The following is a 12,520-nucleotide window of genomic DNA, read 5'->3' as shown; positions in this document are numbered from 1 at the left end:
TATCTAGCCTTGAACCAGAGTCTTTCACAGACCATTGAACTCTTTGGATTGTGGACCCTGCTGTGTATTTTAGATAACTGTACCTCTGTCCCGTGGTGACTCATGAACACAGATTTCAAAAGATCTCCAAAATTCCAGTCACGAAACAGGAGATTTCTATCAAGTAACTGTGAATGATTAATATGTCTTGATGTGCAGGCTATAGAGTTTGACATGTATATGCACTGATGTTTAAAAGAAGCTAGATAAATCAAACCAGGAGTTTTCACCACATAATGGAACCCGAATCTCAGCAGCTGTGGGTAAATGGGTGTGTGTGCAAATATGTTTTTGACAGCAGTAATAAAATGTGGTCAGACACACAGGATTCCAGTACAGTAAAAATCATTTAATTCAATAAAATAGTATATAGCAGTAGACCAGTTGTACCTTTATCATTTTTATAAGTCTACTTCACTGCGTTTCCAATACTGTTACAATGAGTTGCATCATACCTCTGCAGTACAACTCTTCCCATGACAACCATTGCCCCAGATATGGCGAAAGGAATTTAAATAATAGAATATTAAACAGTAGATATCTCACTTTAAAACCCGTACAAAAATACTTTACAGACGAAATGACAGGGTTTCCAGATTACCAGAGTTATGCCGAGCACACGGTGGGATATTGCGCAATCCAGGCGCACAGTCCACTTTCATGTTTTTTTCTCGGTTGTAAACGCATCGAACGAGCGATCGTCCGTTTTTAAACGAATCACAGAAAACTTTTGTTGTAAATTCTGCACTCTTGAAAGTCACTGACAGTCACTAAGCACCGCAGGAGTCCCGTTAGCACTGGCCGGTGGCGGAGAGCAGGTTGCGCAGCGTCGCCAGCTCGCGCGACAGCTGCTCCACGCGCTTCTGTAACCGGTCGTTCTCGGCCGCGAGCTCGAGCACTTTGTGCTGCGTCTCCATGTTGCGCATTTTGGCCTTGTCTCTGCTTTTGCGGACAGCGAGATTGTTCCTCTCGCGCCGCTGTCTGTACTCGTCGCTGTCCTTTTCCAGCCGCTTCTTCCCTTTGCCGCCAGAGGCCATCTTGCCGCCAGACTGAGGAGATCTTCCCTTACCTGGCGGCGCAGGTGTACCTGGCGGGCTCGAGCAGGAGGAGGACGCGGTGGAAATGTTACCCAGGCTGCCGCTAGGAGCGTTCTGGTACTGCAGATAGGAGCGCATGTCAAAGCCCCCGGAACCATCCATTGGCGGCTCTTCGTGTCGCCAGTTAGTTTTGGCAAAGCTGCCCAGAAAGTCCGGGCTGAACACGGCGTCTATGCGCGTCTCCTGGAGCTCCGGATACGCCAGCTGGTTCGAGTCCCGCTCTGTCAGCGAGATGTAGTTCTTGTAGCTCTGTAACGCCGCTCTCTTGCTCTTGTTTTCCTCGGAGAGAAAGTCACTGTAGATTCCCAGTGCGCGGTGCCGGGCTTCGTCTTGGCTGGCCAGATGCTGGTACTGGGGCGAGTCCAAATAGATGCTGAAGTCTATGGCTTTCTCGTGCTCAGAAATGTCATGAAGCTTCGTCATGGAGCCGTTCGTAGGCTGCTTGCAAATGCCGTCGCTGACCGGACTGCTGCTGGCGTTAGTGCTGTGGAAAGCGAGGTAGTCCCCCTCGTAAAAACCGGCCACTTCCATGGATCTTAACACCCGCCGGATTGCGGCAGGACGGAGATCAGGGTCTCGCCTTCCCCTGATAACTTCGCAAGTGTCACCGACGACTGCGCAAAACTCTCGCGAAAATTCGAGTGTCTTCCGTCGGCAGAAATAACTATGACTTTTGTTTAGTTATGTAGGTGACAGGTTGCTTACCCAGCGCTTGCTGGAGAGCTCGAGTCAGTTCCCATGCCTCGGAAAGGGGTGTTTATAGGGGTGTGAGAGGGGGCGGCGATTCTCTGTTTGGTGTGACGCGTTTTTCTGGTTTTGACCGCAGACACTCAGAACTCAAAAGTAGGGTCTGTGAATATACGAGTGAATAACAATAGAAAATAAACACGGCATAAACAGATACGAATGTGCTGACTTCAGGCTTTCCTTAGGAACACCTGCTTAACCGTCTACCAAAAGATTTGAAACAAATATAGATTCAGAATTATTCAGTTTTCACATACCATATGGACATTGTCTGGGTGAAACTTCAGGTGAAACACAGGAAAAAAAACACAAATAAAAAAAAATATACATGCATACATACAGTATGTACACACACACACACACACACACACACACACACACACACACGCTATTTACAATTAAGGCATGTACACAACAGACATAAGATATGTTGAAGTAATTGTATTGTATGTATAATTGTATCATTATTTCTTATTTACAAATTATGCAACATTGATTTTAATTATTTTATTAGTTTATTTATGTGCTCTATATACAACTCTACAGACAGAACTCTAAGCAACTTTTTTTTAGTAAATTAATAAAAATACATAGGGTACAGCTATAAATGCAGGTTTTTGCCATGGACAACAGTCATTATTCATTCATATTTGATATTTGACTATAATAAAGTTTTTTCGAGAGCTGTGTAGTAATTAAGCAACAAGGCATAGGAGGATGTGCAGTCAGTCATGCCTAAAGGCCGTTGATAGCCATCAATATAGCACAACCTTGAGAGAGTTGCCTTTTTTTTGGTAAATGGTTAGCACATAATAAAAAATCTAGTTTTTTTTATATTATCAGTAAAACTTTTTTTTAAACAAATTCATTAAATGCCTTTCTTAAAGTTGAATATATAGTCCCTGATATAAAAACAAAAATAAGATCTTCTATAGGGACTGAACAGGTCAAAGTTGCTACTATATTACTGAATGAACACGTCTGGAATGCTGTATTGACCAATCAGTTGCTAAGTGTCCGTTTCATTTAAAGATCTGTGTTTTCCATTGGCTTCTATACAGGCCTGTCATCCTGCAATATGATCCACACTTTATATTCACACATTAAATTTAGCTAATCAGTTTTATTCACATTACTGATGAATATCACATCATATCTTTGTCTAACCTGCAGTACCCTCAGCAGTAATTTCAATTTCATTATTACAGACATGTTCCAGAGGCAGCAGGCGTTGGCTGCTGCAATAAACTTGATCATGCCTTTTCAGTGATGTGGTTAGTCTGCCATCTGGTGGGTAGGTGAAGTATTGCACTGCAAGAGCTGATTAACTGAATTTCATCATTGTCCTCTATAAAGCTTCATTGTCTCTCTCAATATTTATTTTTCTTATTCAGTTCCTGAACATCCCCCATCATAGTGCAACGTCTCGCAAGATCTGACTCATTAAGCTGTCAGCACATGAAATTATATACATTTTCATGTCAAATATCTACAACATTGTGTATTTATTATGATTTTACGTGTAGTTTATTTATTATCATTATATATTATTTATTGCACACATTCCGTTATTTTTTTATAGAGCATCAGCGACGCAAATCCTACATCAAATGTTTGTATTGTGATTTTGGACTGTTTTCTGTCAGAAATCTTGACTGTATAATAACTAGTGTCATATGGACTGTTTGGAATTATGACAAATCTTTTTATTTGGAAGAAATATTTTAATTTTGAATTACATATTTGTCTTCTTTTTGTTACACAGACATTGTATTTCGCATTTACTCATTTGATTTGTGCTTGTTTTACAAACTAAAAATACTGAATTTAATTTGATTTTTAATAACACTATGAAAAATATATATTTAGACAAAGCACAAGAAAATACCACGATCCATATACAGCACAATTTTACATCAAAGTAATTAAAATTAATCACCGTCAGTGTAGCCTGTTTTCTGATTGGTTGCACCCGGGTGGGGTCAGGACATTTTTGCGTTCTAATTGGTCGTCATGTTTGTTATGGGAACGTGTTCTAATTTCTGATTGGATGAATGCTGCAGAAAGGCGAACGCGATTGGTTGAGAGAAGAGAAGCGGAACAGGGCGGACAGAGGCGTGGAGTTCAGAATGCGGAATTAACGCATCCGCTGCGCCCGAACCGGATTGAATATGGCGAGCACCAAGAGCAAAAGCGGGTCTTCGGAAAACTTCCACACACCCGAGCCAAGTGGATCGGAGCAGCCGGGCGCGAGATGGGGTCCACAGCATGCAGGTGCTCGAGAACTCGCGGATTTATACTCGCCAGGTGAGAATTTAAACCGGTTCTTTACGTTTCCCGTCGGAACCGGTATCCGCCCGCCTCTACCCACACCGAGGATTGAGCGGACTGCCAGCCACGAGTTTCCCCTGGACAGCACGGTCACGGAGCCGTAGCATTCGCCCCGTGATCTAGAGTAACGTTAGTGTGTTTTGAAGGTGCTAGCAGAGAGCGTGCATATTCAGTCAGGGGTCTCTGCGGGGTTAAACACGACGCAGCTATTACTCTTGCATATAGGGATGGATTAATGAGTGATATTTATGTGACAACGAGTTTGAATGAGCTCAGCGCCCCATTAGTGACGCCAGTTATCAGATGAGTGTGTGGCAAATTTAACCAAAATAGGTTATTAGCACTAATCATATCTCTTATGGTCCCAAGGGAGTAATTCTGTGCCAGAAATAGTTGTGGTAGCTGTCAGATACTGACAGGAGATCGCTTTGATGTCTTGATTACCACAGATGCGTTCAGTAATTTCTTTTATAGTTTAAAAGTTGTACACATAAAACACATTGTACACATTTTTGAGAAATTACATCAAAATGACTTGCAGACTAAAAGCTGTCTTTTCTACAAGGAGTGGGTGTCGCTACTGTTTACATCACATGACTAATTATGCTAAGCAACGGACTATTTGTTTTGCATACAGCACATTTAGCAAGCGTTTTATGTGATTTACCAAACATAAATGTAACAGTTATGGGGAAACCATCCCAACAATAAATGTAATGGTAATCAAAAAGTTAAGAGTAGCCATTGATTTCCATAGTGTTTTTTTTTTCCTTTCCATATTATTGAAGTCAATGGCTACCGTCAACTGGTTGGCCACTAACATTATTCAAAATATCTCCTTTTGCACTCAAGAAGAAAGAAACTCATACAGCTTTGGAACAACTTGAGGGTGAGTAAATTATGACGAGTTTTGAATGAACTATTCCTTCAATGTAAACAAAACAAATAAAGCTAATTTTAAAGTTGCATTCAAATTAGCAAAATAGTCTACATGAAGCACAGCTAACTCAGAAGTCAAAATAGCTTTCTGTTGGTCAACGCAGTGAATCTGTGACCAGCTTGAACCCATTGCGAAATCTGCATGGGGACATCTTTCTTTCGTCTTCACTCAACATTTCCAATTGTGTGGATTCCTATTAAAACGAAAATGTGATGCTAAATGTGACAGAACCTTAACAGCATTGTCAGAACACACAAAAAGATGACAAACATCCTAGATGTGAAGCAGCAGCAGTTAGTAAACAAACTTAATGCATCCAAGCCAATAGGTATCAAAACGGTCCGAAACGGGCACTATTGAATATTGAAAAACCTCTTGAAAGCACCAATAAGGACGGTGTAGTGTTGACTTTTTGTTTTTATCTTAATAGCAATGTATTAAAGATGATAACAACAAAAACAAATGCTATTTTCTAGTATTAGCACAACAGGTTCACACAAAACCAAAAGCCCACAATAGATGAATAGATTGTGCTCAGTAAACCTTAGTGTGCCCCGGGAGGAGGAACTCCATCAGTACCAGCAGGGAACAGTGGACATTGTGTAGGGGACAAATGATGTATACGAACACAAGAACAGAACAGGAACGGAAGCAAAACAAAACGTCACAGTAAGCAGAGCTGTGTGAGGGTGTGGTAGCTGTGAAAGGTATGAGTTTGCTGAAGTTGGTGTGGGTGGGGTGCTGCAGTTCAGTGTCAAATGGAGCAGGACTGATGTGGGTTTCTGGGTAGCATTAGATTTAGTGCTTCTCAAAATTCACGTCAGCTTCCTCTGATATTCTTGGTCTGTTTACAGACACTATGGTGATTCAGGGAGTGTTTTGACTCTCAGTATCGGATTTACTCTGAATGAATCAGTCACCTTGGAACAAACACGGCAGTATTTCTAGGTTCTGTCAGCTGTGGTGTGAATCATGTTTTGGTCACTTCAGATACTTTCTGCAAAGTGATTCTGCACTGAATTCAGGGCAAAGGGGAATTTGCCCTTGGCACATAATTGTAGCTGTGAAATGAAACCATGTGACATTGAGATCATTGTTTAATACAAATTCGTAGCATATCTATCGGTCTCATTCATCTATTCAAATATTAGATGCTTTCGCTACAGTATCTATGATAATGAAGCTGTATTGGAATATTAGCTGCCAGTATAGTTACTTTCTTAATGCGGCTTTATTGTTGATTAGTTTTTAGCCACTTGTTCTCTTGGAAAACCATGGGAGATTTAGTTTTCTATAGGAAATGGGGTTTATTTGGTTGATTTTCAGTAGCCTAATGGTTAAGGGTTGAGGCTGCTCACACACTTCAGTAAAGCTACCTCAAGGAGACACTCTGGAGATGCATATATAAAGAATATTTAAAGAGTCCAACATTGACATTTAAGTAAATATATAGATATATATACACTCATCAAAGTGAGTTTTTATTCAAATTGTGTGCATTGCTGTTATTTCTGGACCCTTTTGACTGAAAGGTCTTGGCTCTCTATCTCTTTCTCACAGGAAAAAGATGTCAGGAATGGATCAGTGTGCTTCTTTGCTTTACCCTCATGGCCTTCAACTTCTGTTACCTGGTAACATACTTCCACCTAGGACACGCCTGGTTCATCCTCCTGGGCATAGGTTGGTACAACAAACAAACCCACATATGCACATCAGTGTTTTATAAAGTAGTGGTAGGCACAATAAGAAGTTCCAAATTACAACTTGGAAATTCCCTGTATTCAAGGATGCTAGAAGCTGCCAGAATGTTTCTCTTGAGTGACTTGCAACTACCAAAAACTACCTTTTATGGGAACTGAAAGACATTTTGGTTTATAATAGGATTTGGAGGTTGATTTTATTCTCAGATTCTGCTGTGTGTGTGTAGTGGCAGGGATCCTGACAGCAGACTTTGCCTCTGGTTTGGTCCACTGGGGTGCTGACACATGGGGTTCAGTGGATCTGCCCATCGTTGGGAAGGTACAGGAGTGAAACAGTCTTTTTCATGTTATTAAGTGTTGCCAGAGTTATTTAAGGTAAAACAATGAATGAAATACTTTGAGAACAAACAGATATTGACTCACTGGATTACATAGATTTATGATTTGTGTTTGTAAGTTTCTTTTAAATTTCTTTTAAACGTCTTTTAAAGAAAATAGGAATCTCGGGTCAATATTCTCAACAACTAAATTGTACAAGCAAAGTTACGTCTCTTAAAAAATTCACTTTTCCTTCATCCCAGGCCTTCATTCGTCCATTTCGAGAGCACCACATCGATCCAACAGCTATAACGCGCCATGATTTCATTGAGACAAATGGTGATAACTGTATGTTGACTATCATCCCTCTGGCTAACATGGCTGCAAACTTTTTGATGCTCTCACCAGGTAAGACGTCAGATATATTATCTGTCCATTGGAGAGACAAATGATGAACCACATTCATTTCATATCGTGCTGTTCTCTTTCTCAATCTGTCTTCAGCGGAGATCTATCGGAACTACCCCTGGTACTGTTACGTCTTTGCTTTAGCCATTTTTGTTACATTGACCAATCAGATTCACAAGTGGTCGCACACATATTTTGGGCTCCCACGCTGGGTGACGCTTCTTCAGGATTGTCACATCATTTTACCACGGAAACACCACAGAGTTCACCATGTTTCACCTCATGAAACCTACTTCTGCATTACCACAGGTACATGCACACAAACAATAAGCACTGTTGTGCTCATATCGTCCTCGCTTGATCATACTTTCTGTGGCAGTACATATCAGCGCTTTGTTTATGGTCTGTATTATGTACACTATCTTTTAAAAGATTGGGGTCAGTAAGATTTTTTTAAAAAGTTTCTTATGTTCACCAAATCTGCATTTATTTGATCAAAAATACAGTAAAAACTGTAATATTGTAAAATGTTATCACAACTATATTTTTACAGCTGTTTTGTTTCATAATATATTTTCAGATGCAATTTATACTTTATGATGGCAAAGCTGAATTTTCAGCTTCATCACTCCTGTGTCACATGATCCTTCAGCATTCAAACCATTCTAATATGCTGATATGGTGATCATGAAAGGTTTCTTATTTATTTTAATTATCAATGTTATAAAACAGCTGTGCTGCAAAAGTTAAAAAGAACAGCGTTTATTTGAGATTTGTTTGTGTAAAAGTTTTTATTTACCACTTTTGATCATCCTTACAAAATGAAAAAAAAAAAAAAAAAAAAAAAAAAAATATATATATATATATATATATATTCTTTTTTTTCAACAAAAACACCAAACCTTTGAAAAGGAGTATATATGGTTCAATGATCTGACTTTTTTTTTTTTTTTTTTTTTTAAACTTATCCATTAATTATAAACAAAAATACATGTGGTTCATTCAGTATATGTGGTAAGTTATGTGGTGCAACCAACATGCACAAAAATGGGAAATGATATCATAAAGACGACAATTATAGACACTTGTAAGTGTGATAGTGTCGCAAAACCCTAAAAACTAATGATATTTATAATTTGGTATTTGTAAAAAAATTACCTTGAAAAGAAACTTTTCCAAAAAAAATTAATTAAAAAATAAGGCAACACTTTATTTCGGTAGTCCAAGTAGTAACTTTGCAACTACATGTCAACTAGCAGTCATTAGAGTATTAGTAGACTGTCTGCTTAATATCTTCTAACACTTTATTTTGATGGGTCCACAACATACAAGATACTGACTCTGAGAAACTTTGCAAGTATGTCAACTTATTCTACTAACCCTAAACCTACCCTAACAGTCTACTCTGAGAGTTAGTAGACATGTAGTTGCAAATCAGGCTTTTCTGTAGCTCAAATAGTACAGCATGGCGCTACCGCGTTATTTATAGTTGGTAGAATTTCTAAAGTGGACTATCAAAATAAAGTGTAACCAATAATAATAATGTTTGTGTACACTTTACATGTATTCAGTGCAAGAAAAATGTACATCCTAAGACATTTTTAAACTAGTATTTTAAATGATACAATTCCAATTATATACAAAGTAAAGTCAGTCATACTGTTACATGTTATTGACCTAAATTTCTTTGTATGTGCAGGCTGGTTGAACTATCTTCTAGAAAAACTGGGATTCTGGAGAAACCTGGAAGATCTGATCCAGAGCCTGACAGGAGAGAAACCCAGATCAGATGACCTCAGATGGGCCCAGAAAACCAAGTAATCTTCCTCTGCCACCAACCCACCTCCCCTACCTCAGATCTGCTTATAGCTGAACAATCTGTCTATCCATCTATTTGTCCTCCCTCAGACAGAACAAGAGGAACGGCAAGATATCAAAGCCCAAATTAGAAAGCCATCAATTCTTAGCAAAAGTTAAGTGAAAGGGGGTTGACCGAGCGATTGAAAGCAATATCCCACCCCGCTCACTCTAAAGATCCAAACATCTAAATCCTTGTTGAAAACTTGAGACGTTTGTGAAATGTAGAAAACTCTTCAAAGTGCAAAAAAACAAGCAAATTTAAAATGCCAATACTTGAACAAAGTGGGCTCTTTTCTGGACACCTTCTCATCCTTCAACTGCTCAAAGCTTTGCTGATTAGCTCGTTTCTAAGGGACTGGCCTCTGCTCTTGGGTTTGGCCTTTGGGACTGATATCTCTTGCTCTCACCCTTCTCTTTTTGGGGTTAAAGTGCAGTAAACTCAAGGCATTTTGGCTCTTTGACCACAGAGGGCTGAAAACACGTGTCTTCATCTGTTGCTTGTCTGAACGGACAGAGCAGCATCATATGCAGTCTTACTTCAGTACGCCTTAAAAGACGAATCACAAGAAACTTGCTTTGCTTGGCCTCATCCTTACACTTAATTCATCTTTTCATTATCAACGCTTTCTTTTGAAGCACATTTTCAAATTCAGAGGTGCTGGAAGCAGTTAGCTGTTGACCAAGTATATTAGAAGTATCCACATGGGTCAATATTTAGGTCTTTAGTGTTTCAGTGTGAATAAGCCATGATATCTACATTGGTGTCCTCACTGCTCGACACTAAGATAGCCCATCAGAAAACACCTCATCCATTGTTATTTTGTATTAACTTCATGCGAGCTTGACCAGCTGACTGACACAAACTAACACTTTCAATCCATCGCTTGAGTTTTGGATTTGCATACTTTGTTACTTAACAGTTTACTGTTCAATTTAACGCTAGCATGTTAAATCACACAGCTCGTAGTTCTTATTTAATAATAATATGAGATGTTAAAGGCAGTTACAGCATGATGAAAATGACAGAATCATCAGAACATCTAGCTATCTAGTGACTTACAACTACTACTGACTGCTTATTTAATGAGCGTTATACACACTTTCTTTTATAAAGCTGAAATGACAATGGATTAGAAAAATATTTATTTACTTGACTTTATATTTAAACACAGCACTAGCCATATTTTTTAATCAATAGAAATATTAAGAAATCTTTCATTAATAATAATAGAATTATAATTTTTTGATTTGCTTTAAGAAGTGTTGCTATTGAAGCAATGTAGTTTAGGCAGTGTTTATCATGTCTTCTAAGAGTGAGGAAATGGGAGAAGAAATGAACAATTAATATTTTATATCAAATGTAACATAATTGTGATCATTTTTGTTGTGCCTTTTTTTTTTTTTTTTTTTTTTTTTTTTCTGAATCAGTGTAATTATTTTTCTAACAATAACCGTTACACCCTGTTTGCAAAGATGATTAATCAGGCCTTCAAAACTGTAAAGGTCAGCCTAATCAAGTTACGGCTTTTAAGTTTTATGCTTGTGTTAATACTCATGCCAAAACCTTGTTACTGTCAGCAGCAATACTGCAGTTGTTGTGTTTCAGTAGGTCAGTATGGTGATAGTACGTTAAGATAGGTCAGAGAACGTGTTTTAGAGAGCGAATTCATTTGTCCCGAGTTGTAAAACTGTTATAAAGGAGTCAGCCAGAATTGTGAAAAAGGATACGAGTTGATTCAAAATGTTATGTGTTGTGTTACATCTTATTTTCCTCCTTTTATGAATTCAGGAAGATTTGTTTAGTGGAAAATTGTAGTATTTTTGACAGTCAATTAATATCTTATATATTTCTATGCTTCTACAAGATGCCAAACTTATTTTTGCTCCGCTAATAGATCTGTTGTGGTGTGTTTATTTGAAGAGGACACAGTGGCAATTTTCACTGTACAGGGAACTGGAGCTTAAACCAATTACTTTTAGTGAAATGTTACATTTGTCATTGGACTCCACTTGATTTTGTATTATAAGTTTTTATGACGTTTTTGTCTTTCATTCTGCATTGCATAGTGTGGACGATCATATCATGTTACATAACTTTTTTTTTTTTTTTTTGAATATACTGATCGCGAAGGACTGTAACATTTCTAAGCTTATTTCCTATTGATTTTAAAAAGGTGGAAGAGGTGAGGTGGAGCAGCCTATGCTCATGATATGGTAATGCAGTGAAGATTGTGCTTTTGTCTGGTTAAGCTGGTTCTGCAGGGCTAATTATTTGATAAACCCAGAGAAATGTAGGATTTTGCTTAAGAAATGTTACTAATTTGGTGTGTAATGTATTGTGGTAACTGAGTGATTGTATTATCAAACATGCAGGCTTAGAGTGTTAAAAACCATCCTTCTGTTGAGGCTCCTTGCTTTAACGCACAGCACAGTAGTATATGGCTGTGATGAGATTGAACTAATCACATTGTACTTGCTCAAATTGTATTTTCTCTTAGATAACAAAGCAAAGCTATATCCCTTATTCACAGGAGTCATTTGATCGATGACCTTTGGCATTCACACTTGTTACTGAATGTTTGTTCTTACTGATTTATTGGAAGAAGCCTTTAAAACGCTATCTTGGCTGATTTTGCAATTCACCTCAAAGTCTCACATTCAGTATGTTTTTGTTGGACGGCTACTTGTTGAAAACTGAAAATAACGCCTTAATGCCTTTTTTGTTGTTTCCTGTTTTGAATACTTTTAATGTTAAGTTCATATTTATAATGAAATTAATAAAGAACTGGCAAGATGTGTTTCCTGATTTGTGTTCTTTATTCTGTTCATGTCGGGTCATTGGAGATGTTAATTCTTGAGTGAGCTATACATGATGCGGCTGTCGCTGGGGGGACAACAGGTTCAAGGGATTTTAAATATTATAACTGGATTTCCATTCGAGGACAAATATGGACATGTCCATTCAACTTTGACTTGCCCCTTAAAGCTAAAGGTTTGCATCCAACAACCCACTCATATTTTGGGTAATAATCTTCTTAAGTTGACTTGTTAGATTGATGCCATTTATTTGAAAAACTGTG

The 12,520-nt window shown here is 38.3% G+C and overlaps 2 protein-coding genes across 3 annotated transcripts; one reads left to right on the top strand and one right to left on the bottom strand.

Moving 5' to 3' along the window:
- Nucleotides 1–367: 367 nt before the first annotated feature.
- Nucleotides 368–1,861, bottom strand: LOC306848056 (CCAAT/enhancer-binding protein beta-like). Its single transcript, XM_079382379.1, has one exon. The coding sequence runs from the start codon at nt 1,665–1,667 to the stop codon at nt 831–833; it is 837 nt and encodes a 278-aa protein (XP_079238505.1). The 5' UTR covers nt 1,668–1,861; the 3' UTR covers nt 368–830.
- A 2,129-nt stretch (nt 1,862–3,990) lies between these two features.
- Nucleotides 3,991–12,244, top strand: LOC306848360 (plasmanylethanolamine desaturase 1-like). 2 transcript variants are annotated; one of them, XM_079382863.1, is made up of 6 exons: nt 3,991–4,190; nt 6,715–6,834; nt 7,082–7,173; nt 7,436–7,580; nt 7,677–7,889; nt 9,280–12,244. In XM_079382863.1, exons 1-6 carry the CDS (start codon nt 4,055–4,057, stop codon nt 9,399–9,401), a joined length of 828 nt encoding a protein of 275 aa, XP_079238989.1. In that variant the 5' UTR covers nt 3,991–4,054; the 3' UTR covers nt 9,402–12,244. The 2 variants fall into 2 exon arrangements, with proteins under 2 accessions (XP_079238989.1, XP_079238988.1); XM_079382862.1 differs by lacking the exon at nt 9,280–12,244 and having other exon boundaries at nt 3,995–4,190; nt 7,677–8,398.
- Nucleotides 12,245–12,520: the final 276 nt, after the last annotated feature.

This window comes from Barbus barbus (assembly GCF_936440315.1).
Source record: "Barbus barbus genome assembly, chromosome: 28".
Lineage (NCBI taxonomy): Eukaryota > Metazoa > Chordata > Actinopteri > Cypriniformes > Cyprinidae > Barbus > Barbus barbus.
This window is presented reverse-complemented; position numbering and strand designations above follow the sequence as displayed.